General features: G+C 48.1%; 1 protein-coding gene across 1 annotated transcript; it reads left to right on the top strand.

Annotated features, from left to right (window-relative positions):
* Positions 1 to 3,845: 3,845 nt before the first annotated feature.
* LOC104080563 (THAP domain-containing protein 4-like) lies at positions 3,846 to 13,019 on the top strand (the record flags this gene model as incomplete). Its single annotated transcript, XM_009582988.1, has 4 exons — positions 3,846 to 4,005; positions 6,924 to 7,033; positions 8,368 to 8,471; positions 12,687 to 13,019. Coding segments are annotated over 4 exons (494 nt in total), but the record flags the coding sequence as incomplete, so codon positions are not given.
* Positions 13,020 to 15,192: the final 2,173 nt, after the last annotated feature.

Here is a 15,192-nt window from a genome sequence, read left to right as displayed (position 1 = left end):
CCTTAATGATTCTATGATTCTAAGGTGCTGTGTGAGTTGGTTTGGTTTTTTTTCGGGGTTTTGTTTTTGGGTTTGGTTTTTTTTTTTGGCTTAAGTTTCCTGCAGCAAGTATTCCCCAGCTTAGGGGAAATAGGTTAGCTGCCTTGTTAGCAACCAGCTGGCTGCTCACGCTGCAATTTTGCTGATAAAGCTGCGTAGGAATTTGTGCCAGCATAGCTTTCCATGCCAGGGATCCCACTTGAGAGCACGCTGGCTGAAGCCTGTGTAGACATGGCCCGAGGGGGCTGTCCAACCGCTTTGTCTGGTTTGTCTCACAGCGGGGAGAGCGTGCTGTCTCCCACTGCAAAGCGTGGACAACCAGTTGCAGTCTGACTTTATTACAGTGCAGGGAGGGATTTGGCTTCTAAACCCTCCGTGAATGGGAAAGATGTGGAAACAGTCCACTTGTGAGTTCGGAGGGGTGAAGTGGGGTCAGAATGGTGAAATGGAGCTGACTTGTGTGCCTAGGACTGGGCATGGCAGTCTTGGCCTGAGTGGCTTCTTGAAGAAAAGAGATCTAGGTGATCAGGTTGCTTATGTGGCTGTGGTTTTTGTCTCCCAAGCTGTTGCAACTTGTGAGAGTCGTGATTTCAGTCAGATTTCATAGAGGAGCGGAGGTCTCGAAGGTGCTGGGTCCCTAACGGCTTCAAGAAAGTCTATCCTCTGGTAGGGGGAAGTGACTCCAGGAATGTCCTTGTTAAGAAAGAGGCTGTAGTGTGAGCTTCCCTGTTATTAGATAAAAGAGCAACTCTGCATGTGGATGCCAGAGAACGAGCATTAAGAGGACCCCGTCTGAGGCTTTAAACATGCAGAAGGGTGGCCAGTGTGTCTTGCACTGCAAATTCTCAGACGTGGTTTGTATTCTTCATATCGTCACACGCTTTTTTCCTAAGCCATAGTAGCACGTTTTTTGTAAAAATGATGCGCCAAGAGTTTAGATCTTTAAAAAGGAAAGTACACGCTCCTTCATCAGTGAAATTCCTCTTCCCAGTGACTGCATCTATAAACCTGTTGTTTGAAACAAAGCAGCTCAGCAGACAAAGATATTTTCCTCTTTAAACTCTACTTTTTGTTGCTACAATAGTCTTGCATTTACCCACCCCAACCACGACATAAGAAGCAAATTTCTTTTCAAATCACCACTTTTTTTTTTCCCGATGGACTCGATCAGCCTCTCCCCTGTCTGCCTCCCCACTCTTGCTTTTCCACCTCTCAGCTCAGCCCTCTGGCACAGACGGCTGCCAGGGAGAAAAAAGGACTTAGTCCACTAGTCAGAGACCAATGCTGAAGGTAAGAAGAGCACTGCATAGGGTGTGATCAGGATGTGTTTTCTCTTCTGCACTTCATTGAGTCTCTGGTCCTTATTCCCACTAGCACTTCTGTTGCTCTCGGCTTTTCCAAGCAACATAAGAACTAAAAAACTCATTGTTGGCTTTGCTGCCATCTACGTAGTTTGGAAAAGTAATAACAGTCGCTTGGCCATGTTGTTTGCCCAGATGCTGTAAACTTCAGGATATACAGTTACATCTTCACTTTTCAGTTGGCTAGAAGTCCAGCTCTTTGGAATTGAGACTAGCTTGCCTGGTCAAGCACCTCCAGCCAGGCTGGATGCTGCACAGCAAGGCAATGGGGTCAAGCCGTAGGTTCTGGAAATGATCGGTTGGCTTCTCTTGGTTTATAACCGAGTCTAGCGAGTGGAATTGGCTAAAGCCATATCTTCTGTCATTTTGATGCTTTTCCCTGAAATGCTGCAAAGTTGGTAAGCAGAAGAAAATGAAGTGCCCTATTACAAGCGCTGTGGTGACAGAAAGCATTAGGCTCCTAGGCTTTGTTGCCACCTCCTGACCCAGGAGAGGGCAGCAGCAGCCCAGGCTGCAGTCTCTTCGAGCCTTTCCAAAGCTTTGCTTTTCCCTTCCATGGTGGGAGTTTGGGCCTGCAAAAAGCCTGGAAAGAAATGCAGTGTATGCAGTAGCAAGTGAAAGACAAATACCAGTTGGATGGGGTAGTGATACTCTCCTTACTCGCAAAACTGCGTGCTCTCAACGTGAAAGTAGAAAGGGAATCTGGTTCCTAAGGAGCAGTGTAGAAGTATGGGGTTTCTTGTAGCAGTAATTTTGGACTTCTGTTATCAGTCATCACTGTGTTAAGGTCTTTGCTGCATCAGAAAATAATGTTCTGTTGCTTTGGTTCCTCACAGCACAGGTGGAAGGTAAGTACAATGAAGTACTGTCCGGTACACTAACACTGCTGTGTGGATTGTAGGAACCCTGTCTTAACACCTTGGTAAGCTGGTGGTGGATGCACCGGCTGGCAGGATGGTCTTTGCAAAGGCTGGCTCTGATGCTGTAGATTTTTATCACCTATTTCATAGTGAGCTCTTATGTTTTCTTATGTTGCTTCACTTGCCGAATACTTCAGGATAAAGATGCATAGCAGCATCTTGCTGACATGCCGGCTGGCTTTCTAAAGCTTCTATCTGTGGGAGAATAAATAACAAAAGTGGTAATTCTTTTTTACCCGGGAAAGTTTCTGTTCCCCCTTCTTTGGCATTCCAGGTGCAGACCCTCTGTCCTTCCTTCTCGCTCAGTCTTTTTGACCTGACGTTTGGGACTGAGCACAGTGAAACTCACACTTACCAAGCAAATTTTTACCCACAGCATCACCTTTTTAAGTCATAATTTCTCCCTGCAGCTGAGTCCATGCCTTTTAGACCAGCCAGGCAGGTAGCTTGTCTTGTATTAGGCGATATCACTAGGTGTGGAAAATGACCCCCTTCAACTCCCACCCTGCCAGTATGAGTCATTTGTCACGTGAGTGGGAGGAGGACATGCTTTAAGTATACTTCAGTCATACTTGTCTGCATAACAGCTAACCTCGAGTAGTGGGCACGTCATTTCTATTGGTATTGGTCTTTCCTGGGATCACGTCGGTGCAGTATCGCCTTCCCTCCTTACACCTTAGGAATGGGTCTGCTTTGCTGTTCACATCTCCATTTCTCTGATTTTTTTTTTTCAGGTCACACCCTCTGAAATCACAGCAAAATGCAAAACTGTCGTTTATCAAAGCTCTTCTAAAATGATTTGTTAAAGAAGTTTTAACTTTGTGAAACAGACCTTGGTTGTTTCTTAATAAATGCAATGACAAAGGGAAGTAGCTTTCTCTTCCATTTACGCTTTAACTTGCAGGCATCCTAGTTTTTTTAAAATGTTTCACTTAGCCTTAGTCTAGAGCCTAAGCAGAACAACTTCTGAACGATCCCTGTCTCTCTGTACAAGTGCAGGCTGTTGTTAACCTCTTCAGAAAAAAATTACTGCCAAACTTTGATCTTGAACATGTATACAGACTGATTTTCTTTTTCCTTTGAAGTGAGGACTTGTTTCCTCTGAAACAAACAGGAACGGTACATACTCAGTGCCTGAGAAAAAACAAGCCAAAGCATTAGAGATTTAATTACCATTTAGTGATAATTCTTTACACTGAGATTTCAGTCTTCTCCTTCCTTGCGTGTAGAGGGAAGGGGGCTTTCTCTTCACATCAGGCTACAGAGAGGAGTCAGAAATGGATCACTTGGAAGAGTGCTCTATGTAAGGCCAAGAGCAGGTTTGAAAACAGACCTACTTTCCATGACTGTTCGTTGTTCCCCGTCTCCCCTCGCACCTTGGAGCTGATGCTGCTCTAGAGAAAAGTGTTGCTGCTGCGTTGGACCATTTCTGAGGCGTTTTGTGTTCACCTCCTCCCAGCTGTAAGCAGCTCACAGCAAGCTGCAGAGCACAGATCCCTGAATTTTCTTTCTTCTTCCTCCACAGAGACTCCCCAGCTGAATCCTGTGATGGAGCCCCTGTCCTGGATGCTGGGCACCTGGCTCTCAGACCCGCCAGGAGACGGCACCTTCCCTACAATGAAGCCCTTCCAGTACCTGGAAGAAGTGCACATCTCTCACGTGGGGCAGCCCATGCTCAACTTCTCGTAAGTGTAGGGGTTTATCTGTGTTGGCAGCAGCTTTTGGATCGGAGCAGGCATGGCTCCAGTGAGATTTGTTGGTTGTGTTTCTTTTCCAGTGGCAAAGTAAACAAGTTTTCACCTACCAAATGGTACGATGTCATGACATGTGACTGCATGGTCTGACTTCCGTTTGCATTTAAAACTTGTGATTAATTGGCAAGCTGTTGCAACATACCGAGAGCTGCACACCTGCAGTCACTGAAGATTCACTAGCCCAAGAGTACAGTGCATGTCTACAGAGCTTTTCAAAAGTGAGTTCACAGCTGTGGACTCGTGCAGAAGCACACGTGTACAGGATCAGGACTGTGGCCACGGTGCAGTGTACAGTTCTTGTGGCCCGCCAGTCTTGAGGGTTACATAGTGAGAAGTAACTCAGGGTGCTGCAAATGTGACTGTAACTTAGAATAGTGAGAGTAACAGCGTACCAAGAACGGCCCCAGCATGGACATCACTATTGTTTGTGCAAATTCTGTACCTGCCTTTGAAAGACCAGTGATCCTTCCACTTTAACGTGATGTTATATATGTTAGCCAAAAGATGTACTGTCCTCATGGCCAGGAAAAAACCCACCATTCTTCTTGCTGGTGGTAGCTGTCTAATTAGAAATGAATCTTCACATAATAGCATGACAACTGCTATCATTCTGCTTTGTGAAACTCCCACTTACAGATATAATAAGTGAAGGACCTATGGCATGGCTGCCAAGTTTGTCCATTTTAAACTGTGGTCCTCAGTCTTCACCACTGTGAAAATCTGAGAAAAATTAAAGTGTTTAGCAAACTATATGGGATAGGAGGCAGATAGCTTAACCTCTTTGGCTGCAAGTAATTGTTCTAAGAGAAATCAAAAAGTAATCTGGAGGAAGAGAAGTGACATGCTAGCTAACTGTTCAGTGCTGCTCCAATACTCTTTTGGGAGGGGTGAGTTGGAAAGTTTGTTGCTTTAAAAACCAAAGACAAGAATAATTACAAGATGCCAACACTATGTGAAAGATGCCCTGTGTTCCTGGTGCACGCCATTCGTTGCGACAGAGCTGCCAGCTCAGCATGTGAGATTTTTAGTCCAGTTTCGAAAAGAAACAAAGCTCCAACAGTCATGCTCTGTCTACACCTCCCTCTCCAACTTTTGAACAGTGATTTGAGTCGCCTTTTTGTGTGTGTGTGTGTGTCTGTGTGTGCCAAGGAGGTACGCAGCTCAGAGCTGTTGAGCTCTGGGAAGCGTCAGGAAAATAGGCAGCAGGCTTGGAGGATAGAGACCCTGTGCCTCCCTGGCTCCTGGAGCAGTGCCACTTGACTGTTACCAGACAGTCTGTGTGTCTCTTGAATACTCCAAGGACTGAAAGAAGCCTGATTTAAGTTCATTCCTCCTTTGACTCTAGATAATCCCACCGTGAGGCAAAACTCCGTAGGGTACCTGGCTTTACTAGCTGCAGAGCACAGAGGCTGAGATGCTAGGACAGTCCTTTGCAGGGATGCAGCCCTGCACCACCGATGGAAGTCATTCCTGTTTCTTCCTATAACCACATGGTTAAAAGGAGACATCCTTTATATAAAGACAAAGCCAAACAGGTGGAGTAATTTGTGTATTTGTACCCAGAGGACATTGGGGAGCCAGAAGCAGCTGCAAGGCACCCAGACTCCTCCCTAACTGCATGCCTTAGCTGTGCTCCCTCTTCCTTGTCTCCAGTTCTTTGAAGCCCACGGGTTTCTTGTACCATGTGTAAGGGTGCCAAGTGCTGCACCTTGTGCTGCTGGTCTTCTAAGAAATGTTGACTCTGCGTGATTCATTATATTTTACTTCACATAGGAAACACTTGCTTTGGACTTTCAGCTCTCAGTGCTTCTTTAATAAATAACTGTTCCGGCTTGCCATGTGCCAGCGCCTGGACAAGCCCTTTGGTCAAGCTCTTCTTGCACACTTGCCCTGTTACTGTTGGGGTGGCAGCTGACGATACAGCGTATCCCCAGTCCCAGGACAGGTCACGGTGGCCAAGGGGACTGGTGTTGGCCGTTTCCAGCAGGCATATCCCAGTTGCACAGCAGAGGCACGTGTGGAAACTGCTGTCGCATGAGGGAGTTCTGGGTGCAGATTTAGCAGCAGCAGCTCCGAGGTTGCTTCTGTCTCCTTTCGTGTAGAAGGATGCAGAGTGGGAAATTCTATGAAAAACAGTATGAAAAGAAAGAGATTAGTCCAGAACAAAGAAACACTAATAGGATAGTCCACTAGCTTGCTATTGTGTCCAAGCTGATGTTTAATTCAGTTACCTGTGTAGACTCAAGAATGCTGTAGCACTAATGTAATATATGAACATGCGTGATATATATAATCACCCACATTATGGGTGACCAAACATACAACTTTAAGGCGTCATGAAGAATAAATAAGAATCTGAGCTGAACTTTTTTTCTTTTTGAAGGGGGTGGTGGGAGAAATAAGTCTGCTCTGTTACTGCCTGCAGCAAGTAATATACCAAAAAAACAACTTGCCAGGTTTAAAAGCTAAATAAAGATGATACTGTAATTCCAGATATTTATTTGAGAAAAGGAAGTATTTGAGACAGAGTATGGCTTCAGCATCTGTGAAATGTCTGACTTCCTGAGGAAGTTTCTGAGCTAGCTCTTAGAAAGACCCAGGAGCTGTGGAAAATCTGAAGCTTGAACTTAAATAACTAACTTCAGCTCTAAGAAACAGCAGTGCCTGTAAAGTAACTATATTTTTACACGTTTACATCTCCCAACCGTGAAGCATTGTCAGTCTTTTATTTTTCAAATTATACTGCAGGCAATCATGCGGTTAAATAAAATACTGTTTCCTCTGAGACGATACCAGGCCAAACACTGTATTTTCGGTGCAACAGCTTTTGTATTGTGATTTCTCCTCAGGTTCAACGCCTTCCATCCGGACACCAGGAAGCCCATGCACCGAGAATGTGGATTCATCCGCCTCAAACCTGACACTAATAAGGTGGCCTTCATCAGTGCCCAGAACACAGGTACGCACCTGATATCCACGCTGGGGAAAAGAAGAGGTCCTTACCCTGCTGTGCCATTTCATCACTTTTCCAGAAAATTATTGCACCTCTCACAATTTCATTTAATTTATTTTCACTGTGGGTTCAGCGAACCCACAGTGAAAACAAATTATTAAATGAGCTTGTGTCAAAAGCACTGAGTTTCTGGGACTGCCTATGTGGCTTTGCCCAGACAGTGTGGCTTTCTAGCTTTCTGTGACAGGAAAGGACTGCAAGTCGAAATACCACTCATGGAGGGGACTCGAGGAGTATCCTTTCCTCAAATGATATGTTGATATTTGCAGACGTAACTTTGTGAACCAAAAGAAAAGCCCCTGTAAAAAGAATTGCAGTCTGAGCCTTAATGATGGCACGTGATAAGTGGCCAGTGACATTCTTGATGCCTTCGTAGCATCCTAGTCTTTTTTTGTGCAGAGGCAGGGGAAACATGTACAGATAAGATGCTTCGTTCCCGCTGCTCCCATGAGTTGGCCACAGTTGACCCTGTGGTAGAAATAGAGAGGTGCATGCCTTGGTTCATGAGCTCCTCTGTCCGGCGTCCTTCTTCTATTGCCAGGGTCCTATTTGGCCAGCTGCTCCTTCTAAGCAGGGTCAGATTTCACATCCCACTTGAACTGTTGTTAGCAATGTCAACACTTGTCATATTTGATTCTGCGGTGCAGCGTAGAGCTTGTGGCCCTGGCAAGGTGGGGCTGTAGTGGTTTTAAACCCTCTTTGCCGCTTCTCCATCCAGGAGTGTTTGGTGTGACCCGTATAGCGGGTTCCCTTAGAGATCCTGCCCAGGCTGTGGCTCTACCAACAGCCTCCGCAGCACTGTAGCAGGGGAGCTGCTCTCCTCCTGTTCCCTCAACAATCTTGGAAAATAATCTCAGTGCAGGCTTCTTTCTTAGATCCTGAACTAGGAGAATCTCCCACTGTCTGGAGTAGTGCCTTGGTACTTGTTACACACCTTACAGGAACTGAATGAGAGAGAGAACCCCATCTAAATTGTTTTTTGAGTGTTAAAACCCAATTGGTGCTTAAATTTGCATCTAAAACTCCAGAGCAGGTGCTGAAGGGAAAACTGCCAGTTGCAATGTGATACTCATCCCACATGGTATGAGTAAGTCTGGCTGGATTTTTCTAAGCAGCATTACATGTCCTGAGGTTGCGTGGATTTGCAGTTGTCAATATGTGCTAGGTCAAATAAAACTGTTCTTCAGAGAGAGTGGTGGTCTATTACATAGCCTCATAATTCTGACATTATTAAGTAACCATTGTAGCCTAATAATATATATGACTTTGCTTCTCACTAGGTCTGGTGGAGGTGGAGGAAGGGGAGGTGAATGGACAAGAGCTGTCTATAGCTTCTCACTCCATAGCCAGGATCTCCTTTGCCAAGAAGCCCCACGTAGAGCAGGTGAGTGCACACGTGGTGAGCAATTCACATAATATTGCTAGTCCCAGAAGGTGTCTAGTTGAGAGGATAGGTTGATTAGCATGCTTTAATTACAGATTGTCATCAGGAGTTCTTAGAAATACCGCATGGCATCCTGGCTTATCCTTTCAGTAACAGCCTTCAGAAGATATTTTGTACATTACAAGACCCAGAGGGATCGTTAAGATAAGAATTGATGCGCTGAATCAGACCAGCTAACCCAGAATCCTGTCTCTAGCAGTGGCCAGTAGCAGGTCCTTAGGGAAGAGAATAGGAAAGTCTTGTCTAAATACTCTTGTACGGCAGTGGTGTTACTTCTTAATGCTAGTCTTCTGGATTAATTACAGTATGAGGGTGTACACATAAGGTATGTCCAGTATTGGGCCTCATCAGGATATTTTAGGAACACCTGCCTTTCACTGGAGCTCCACCTTGCCTTCGCAAATCTTGCTTGCTTGCTTTTCAGGGCATTCACAAGTCGCTGTGGGCTCTCCTCCCATCTGTGACTGCTTGGCAGGGCTGGCACTTACTGTCAGCTCCAGTCTTGGTTGACTGCTTCTTGGGTTTTGACTTTTTTTTTTTTTTTCATGTAGTGGTGGTTTGTTGTTGACACAGCTGGATGGGGTACAGCCAGCTGCGAATAAGATGGCACTACTGGAGTTATTGTGGCATACTGAGGCCACCGCCGGAATCCTAGCTGTCACATACGAAGTTGTCTTGGCTGACTAGCAGCTGAGAAAGACAGCAAGGTTGAACAAGCTCTCACAAAGAGTAGGTACTGGCATGTTCTTGCATCTGTTTTGTTTCCTCTGATAACATGTGAACCAAGTGACCGACAGGAGTTTTTGAAGGGTGACAAGTGAGGTGTGGCTCTCAGGAGAGAAGACATTACTTTGCAGCAAATACAGTATTGTCTCATTCTGGACTTTAAGGCTTAATTTTGCAACATAGTTTTTGTGCGCTATAAAACCAACCCATAGGTAACTGAGAGCACAAGTTTGTGCAATGCAGCCAGTGTCATAGGCGTGCTCCCTAAATTCACTGATGTGCCAAAAATCGTATGTGCCTACACAAACAATGTCCTAACTCCCCTTCAGATGCGTGTTTTAAGTTGTTGGGTTTCTCCTTTCCCAGAAGCAGCTGTATTGCCTCCTTTCTATAGCAGGAGAAATAAAGCCGTTAAATACTATGGATATCACCAAGGCAGTGGAGCTCTTAATTACAAACATTTAAATAAAATGGGCCACCCTCTCAGAGTCACTGCTTGAAATGTGAGCAGATGAACTGGCAGGAGGAGAAGGGGAAGGCAACAGAAAGCCAGCGAATGTCTTGCTGGTTGAGGGCTGTAAGGCTGGCTTTGGCTGAAGGCTGGAAAAGGGAACTTCCCGAGCTGAAGGTCCATGCTCAGCTGGCACCTTAGGGAAGTTCAGGCCCAGGTACTGGTCACAATGAGTATCTGGGAGGCCGTTGCTGGTGAAGGAGGATGTGGAATGAGAGGGCATGGCAGGTAACCAGCTCCCAACGCGTTTTCTTCTTCACCAAGAACAGCATGAATTGCCCATGGAAATGAAGAGACCACAAGTGTCGTGAGAAGGGCGTATGTGCTGCTGCTTTAGTTGCTCATTTTGAGAAAACTTCACCATAATGTTGTGTTCCCAGTGAAAAGTGATCCGGGATGGCTGTGGCTCGGCCGAGCCATAATTCAGGCAGGAAAACCCGTTCCCTGGGCCAGGGCTGTGTTGCAGGTGCTCGCTGGCGTGGCCGTGCTGAGATGTGGGGAGCTCCCCACATGGATGGAGGGGAGCAGTCCCTGGGGCTCTGACCCTGCTAGAGGCGATGCTGACGGGATGTAAGGGCACAACTGCAGCGTATTAGACTCTTCCTACCTCTCTGAGGAGCAAGTGGCTCTCAGCTCCCACCCTGTGCGTATAGATAAGAGATGCTCTGCAGGGAGTGGAGGAGCACTCTTAGACCGGGTTTGTTTCCAAACACCCTGCTTATGTTCCCCTGGGAGCGTCTGCAGAACAGGCACGTTTTTAAATATTTTTAGACTTCAGGACTGGCCTCGCAGTATGTGGGTACTGAGGGAACTGGCTGATGCACCTGCAAGGCTGCTGTGTTATCTTTGAAAGGTGATGGAGATCAGCGAGTTTCCCGATGACTGGAGACCCATGACCCATGGCATGTGGGTCACCCATCTTCAGAAAGTGCCTGATGGCAACCGGGAGAGCTACAAGCTGGTCAGCCTCACTTCAGCCCCTGGAGATTCTGCACATGAAGGAGAAGGTGATTGGGCACCGTCAGTATGGTTTTACCATGGGTAAATGGTGCCTGGCTGACCTGGTTATCTTCTGTGATAAAATGACTGGATTGCTGGACGAGGGGAGAGCAGTGGATGTCACTTACCTTGAATTCAGCAATTTTCCATGGCCCTTTCCCAGTGCTTCATGTTTCCTCTCCTGTGTGGGGAGTAGCAGTCTCCCTGTGTGTCTCGGATGTACATGGAGCCTTTGACTGAAGCTCGCTTTTAAAAGAAAATGCCTCTCTTCTTTTTTGCCCAGTTCATTTCATTTTCTCGTTTTGGCATTCAGACTTTGTTGTCTGACCTGCAGTGGTCCATTCAGAAGAAAATGGGCCGTTCAGAAACCCTGAGCTAAGGTCACACGTTGCAAGATAATTTCTTGTTCAAGACGAGTGTATTGTATTCCTTTTAATTGCCTTTTCCTGCTTAGGGTATTTGAGGAACACTGTCGTGCATTACAAAGAAAGTCCCATCTGATCAGCAAATATTAATCAAAACATCATTTGCATATGACCCTGTTCCTGCTGTTGCCCCCATGAATGTCAGAACAGCGGCGCGTCCTCCACAGCCCTGCGTAGCTTCATTCTCAGCTGGCGGGAGGTGTTGGATATTGGCATTAAGGGCACTCTGCGGGTGTAGGAACGGATGTGTTAACGGAGGGGACGCTATCTCGGAGCATGCAGACTGGAGATAGCTCATGGACATGCCCTTGAGTGACCTTCACCGGAAACGAATGCATTTGCAAAAGCCTCTGCATTTTAGGAATTTCTAAATGGGGCTGGTTTAAGTGACTGCAAATTAATTGTGCTTGCGGGTTATCCTGCTGTCCGCAGGACTTTGTTTCTGTTCACCCCTGGGATTTGTTTGGCACGGGAAGCAGCAAGAGGTCACCACGCAGTATAGACAGCTCTTCTGGATGATGTGGAGTGAATCCGTGCTGAAATCACACGAAGGGCCGAAGTGCTGGGTGTGCGGGGTCCGTGCCAAGCTACCTCCTTACAGCAGCGCTCACGCCGAGTTACGTGGCCATTCTGCGGCCGGGCTGGGCAGCTGGAGTGACACCCTCCGGAGCGTTATTCTGGAACAGGAACGGAAGTTCAAAAGGGGTGGTCCCACTTTTCTCCTTTATTTTGGTGACAGCTAGGAGCAGGCCTGCAACCTGTGCTGAACACTGGACGCTTAGCTGCTCCCTCCTCTGGTTTGGAAGCCACTGAAGCCTGGGTTCAAGCATCTGCTTGCACGGGTCCTAAGTGGTCCAGCTCCACAGGGCAACCCCAAATTGCCTCTCTTGAGGTTTGGTGCAGCACAGACAGACTCGCAGCCTGCCCGGGTGGAGGGATGGGGACGATGTCGCCTGTCAAGCCCTCTCAATGGATGGCAGCGCTCTTCCCTCCGGTCCCAGAGCTGAACCCCCGCCTTGCTGCAAGTGCAAGCCGAGGCTCGGCAGGCTCTGATCTCCCCATGTAGCGTGAGCAACGCCTTACTCTGGCACGGTGTGGTGACCTGCAGAGAGCCCAAGTGGTTTTGAAGGCTGACTTGGGGATGTTGTCCAGTGCAGAGCATCTCCCTGAGCTGCCGGGAGCCACTCTTCAGGTGGAGGGATGTTGGCCTGTCTGTGCTGAGGTGATGTCAGTAGTAGTGCCAGGACACTGCGTTGCTCCGTGGATGAAGGTCTTGGGGCTTGGAGGTGGTATTTTGGAAAGGGCTGCCGCCTTTAGGAGAGAAAACTTCTCCTTGTTTACTCGCATGCCTGTAGTGAGCATATCCTTCCATCAGTGGTGCATTGACAGCAAACACAAGGATGGCAAAGGGAAGGTAGAAAGCGCAGGTAAGGAATTTAGCCTGTGGATGCCGTTCACTTGATTTTGTTATTTCTTTTCTTACCCCCTTTTTAGATTACCAGAAAATTCAGGCTCAATTCCGATGGGAAACTCGAACAAACTGTCTCAATGGCAACCACTACGCAGCCCATGACTCAACACCTCCACATTACCTACAAAAAGGTGACACCCTGACGCCGGGAGGGCTGGGCCTCCCCGCTGAGGGCGAGGAGCGGGGCATCGTGCACCAAGAGCAGCGGCAGCTCGGGAGCACGGCACGGCAGACCCTGGAGCTGGCTGCCTGTGCTCGCCCCCAGGGCTGCGGCGCTGCCCGTCCTGTTGAGAATGTTACTCAGATGTTTCTGTAATGGTATATTAAAAAAAAAAAATAAAAAGCTTTTATTTTTATGACTGTGTCTTTGGGCGTGATTGCAGAGTGGTCAGCGTGTCCCTCTGCTCTGGCAGTGGTTGCAGAGGGGCTTTTTGATGCCTGTTTCTTAGTAGCATTGGGTTGCAGATCCAACCTCCTGGACCCTTCTCTGCAACCTGAACAACGCCACGGAAGCAGCAGGATCAGGAATGGATTTGCACTGCAGGGACAGACCGCGAGAACTCCAACTCCTGCCTCATGAAACTTGGCTTAAATATTCGGAGGGAGCACCTACATCTTGCTGTGGGACAGAGAGAACTGTCGCAGGACCCGATCCTGATGGTGCCATCCAGCTGACTTGAAAGGACTTGGGGCAGTCCTGGAGGTCAGGATGAGACCTCACCTAGCTTCAGTGCAGAATATCGCAAGAGTTTGGGTGACAACTGTGAGCCAACAGGCAGCAAGAGAAACTGCAAACAGTGGGGATCGATCTCAGCGGTTCTTTTTTTGAACTTGGGAGTCATGATGCAGCCTTTGACCTTCATGAAATCTGTCATCAAGTCACTCAGCAGTGAGGGAGGCAAAGGTCTAGCACTGCTTCTGGTGCACAGCAGAGGTAGGAGAGATGGTTCTGGCTGTGTTTCTCCATCAATTTTCTCCAAAGGCTTTCTGTGGTGGGTGTGCAGCTCTAGGGAAGGCCTTGGCGATGACATTTCTTTTTCACAAGCTTTCTGATGCCAACCATTGTGCAGAAACTGTGGGAGGGCACCATGGGTCTGATTTGCACCTGTGGCTTCCTTCAGGACCCAAGACCCACCTCGGCCAAAGGGATTTAAAACCTTTGTGGTTTTGGAAATGTCTGCTCTGGTGGCTCCCCGAGCGTCTCTGAGCTTTGCGGTGGTGTCCTCAGTGTATTTGCAGGGAGCGCAAAATGATTCAGACAGGCGGTTTCAGCATGTGGTGCTACAATGGTATTTTCAGGAAAGGTGGAGAAGGTGGCAAACAATTCAACAGATCCTACATTATATTCCAGAGTTCCTGTATTTGAAGGTGAAAATGCTAACAGACCAATAAATGATGGCGCAGAAACTTCTCAGGGTTTTGGAGACAGCAGAAGGCTTGGGGGAGGCAGAACTTTGCAAATAGTCTCTGATCTGTGAAGAAGTGATTTTGAATGTTGATGCTCCAGGTCTTTAAGTAGAGGGTGTTGATCAGTGGCATGAAGCCTAGACAGAGGCCGATCATTTGCGGTGTACCCCAGGGGTCAATACTGGGTCTGATCCTCCTCCTCTTCACTGGTGATCTAGATGATGGGGCACAGTGCACCCTCGGGAAGTTTGCTGACTATCCCACACTGGAAGGAGTGGCTGAGACACCAGGAAATTGTGCTGCCACCCAGAGGGACCTTGACAAACTGGAGAAATGGGCTGATGGGAACCTCCTGAAGTTCAACCAAGGGACATGCAAACTCCTGCCCCTGGGGAGGAACAGCCCCAGGCAAGAGGACACACTGGGTGTGCCCGGCTGGAAAGCAGCTCTGCGGAGAAGGTCCCAGTGGACACTACGTTGAAGCTGAGCCAGCAAAGGCGGCCAATGGTGTCCTGGGCTGCATGAGGAGGAACATTGCCAGCAGGTCGAGGGAGGAGATCCTTCCCCTCTGCTCAGAACTGGTGAGGTCACCCCTGGAGTGCTGTGTCCAGTGCTGGGTACCCCAGGACAAGAGAGACAGGGACAGACTGCAGAGAGTCCAGCGAAGGGCCACCAAGATGAGGAAGGGACTGGAACATCTCTCCAGTGAGGAGGGGCTGAGAGAGCTGGGACTGTTCCGCCTGGAGAAGAGAAGGCTCGCGGGATCTTCTCCATATATATCTCAATATCTGAAGGGAGGGTGCAAAGAGGATGGAGCCTGGCTCTTTCCAGTGGTGCCCAGGGTCCAGCCGGCTCAGAGTGGCCCTCCTTCAGCAGGGGCTTGGACCAGATGACCTCCGGAGGTCCCTGACAACCCCAACCGCTCTCTGAGTGTGTGATGCTGGCACAACAACCAACAGCAACAGGGACCGTCTGAACGGGACCTGAGCAAACGCGGAGGTGTGAAGCACGCCGCCAGATGGGCTTTGCATCACAGGGTCTGTCTCTGAGGCTGGGGGAGCTCCTGGGTACGTCCCGGAGAGTCTTGTGATGTCACCAGAGAGTCACAGTCACCTCATGACG

This window comes from Fulmarus glacialis, unplaced genomic scaffold (genome assembly GCF_000690835.1).
Source record: "Fulmarus glacialis isolate BGI_N327 unplaced genomic scaffold, ASM69083v1 scaffold14180, whole genome shotgun sequence".
In the NCBI taxonomy this organism is placed as follows: Eukaryota; Metazoa; Chordata; class Aves; order Procellariiformes; family Procellariidae; genus Fulmarus; species Fulmarus glacialis.
The sequence above is the reverse complement of the archived record's forward strand: the minus strand, read 5'-3'. Positions and strand labels throughout refer to the sequence as shown.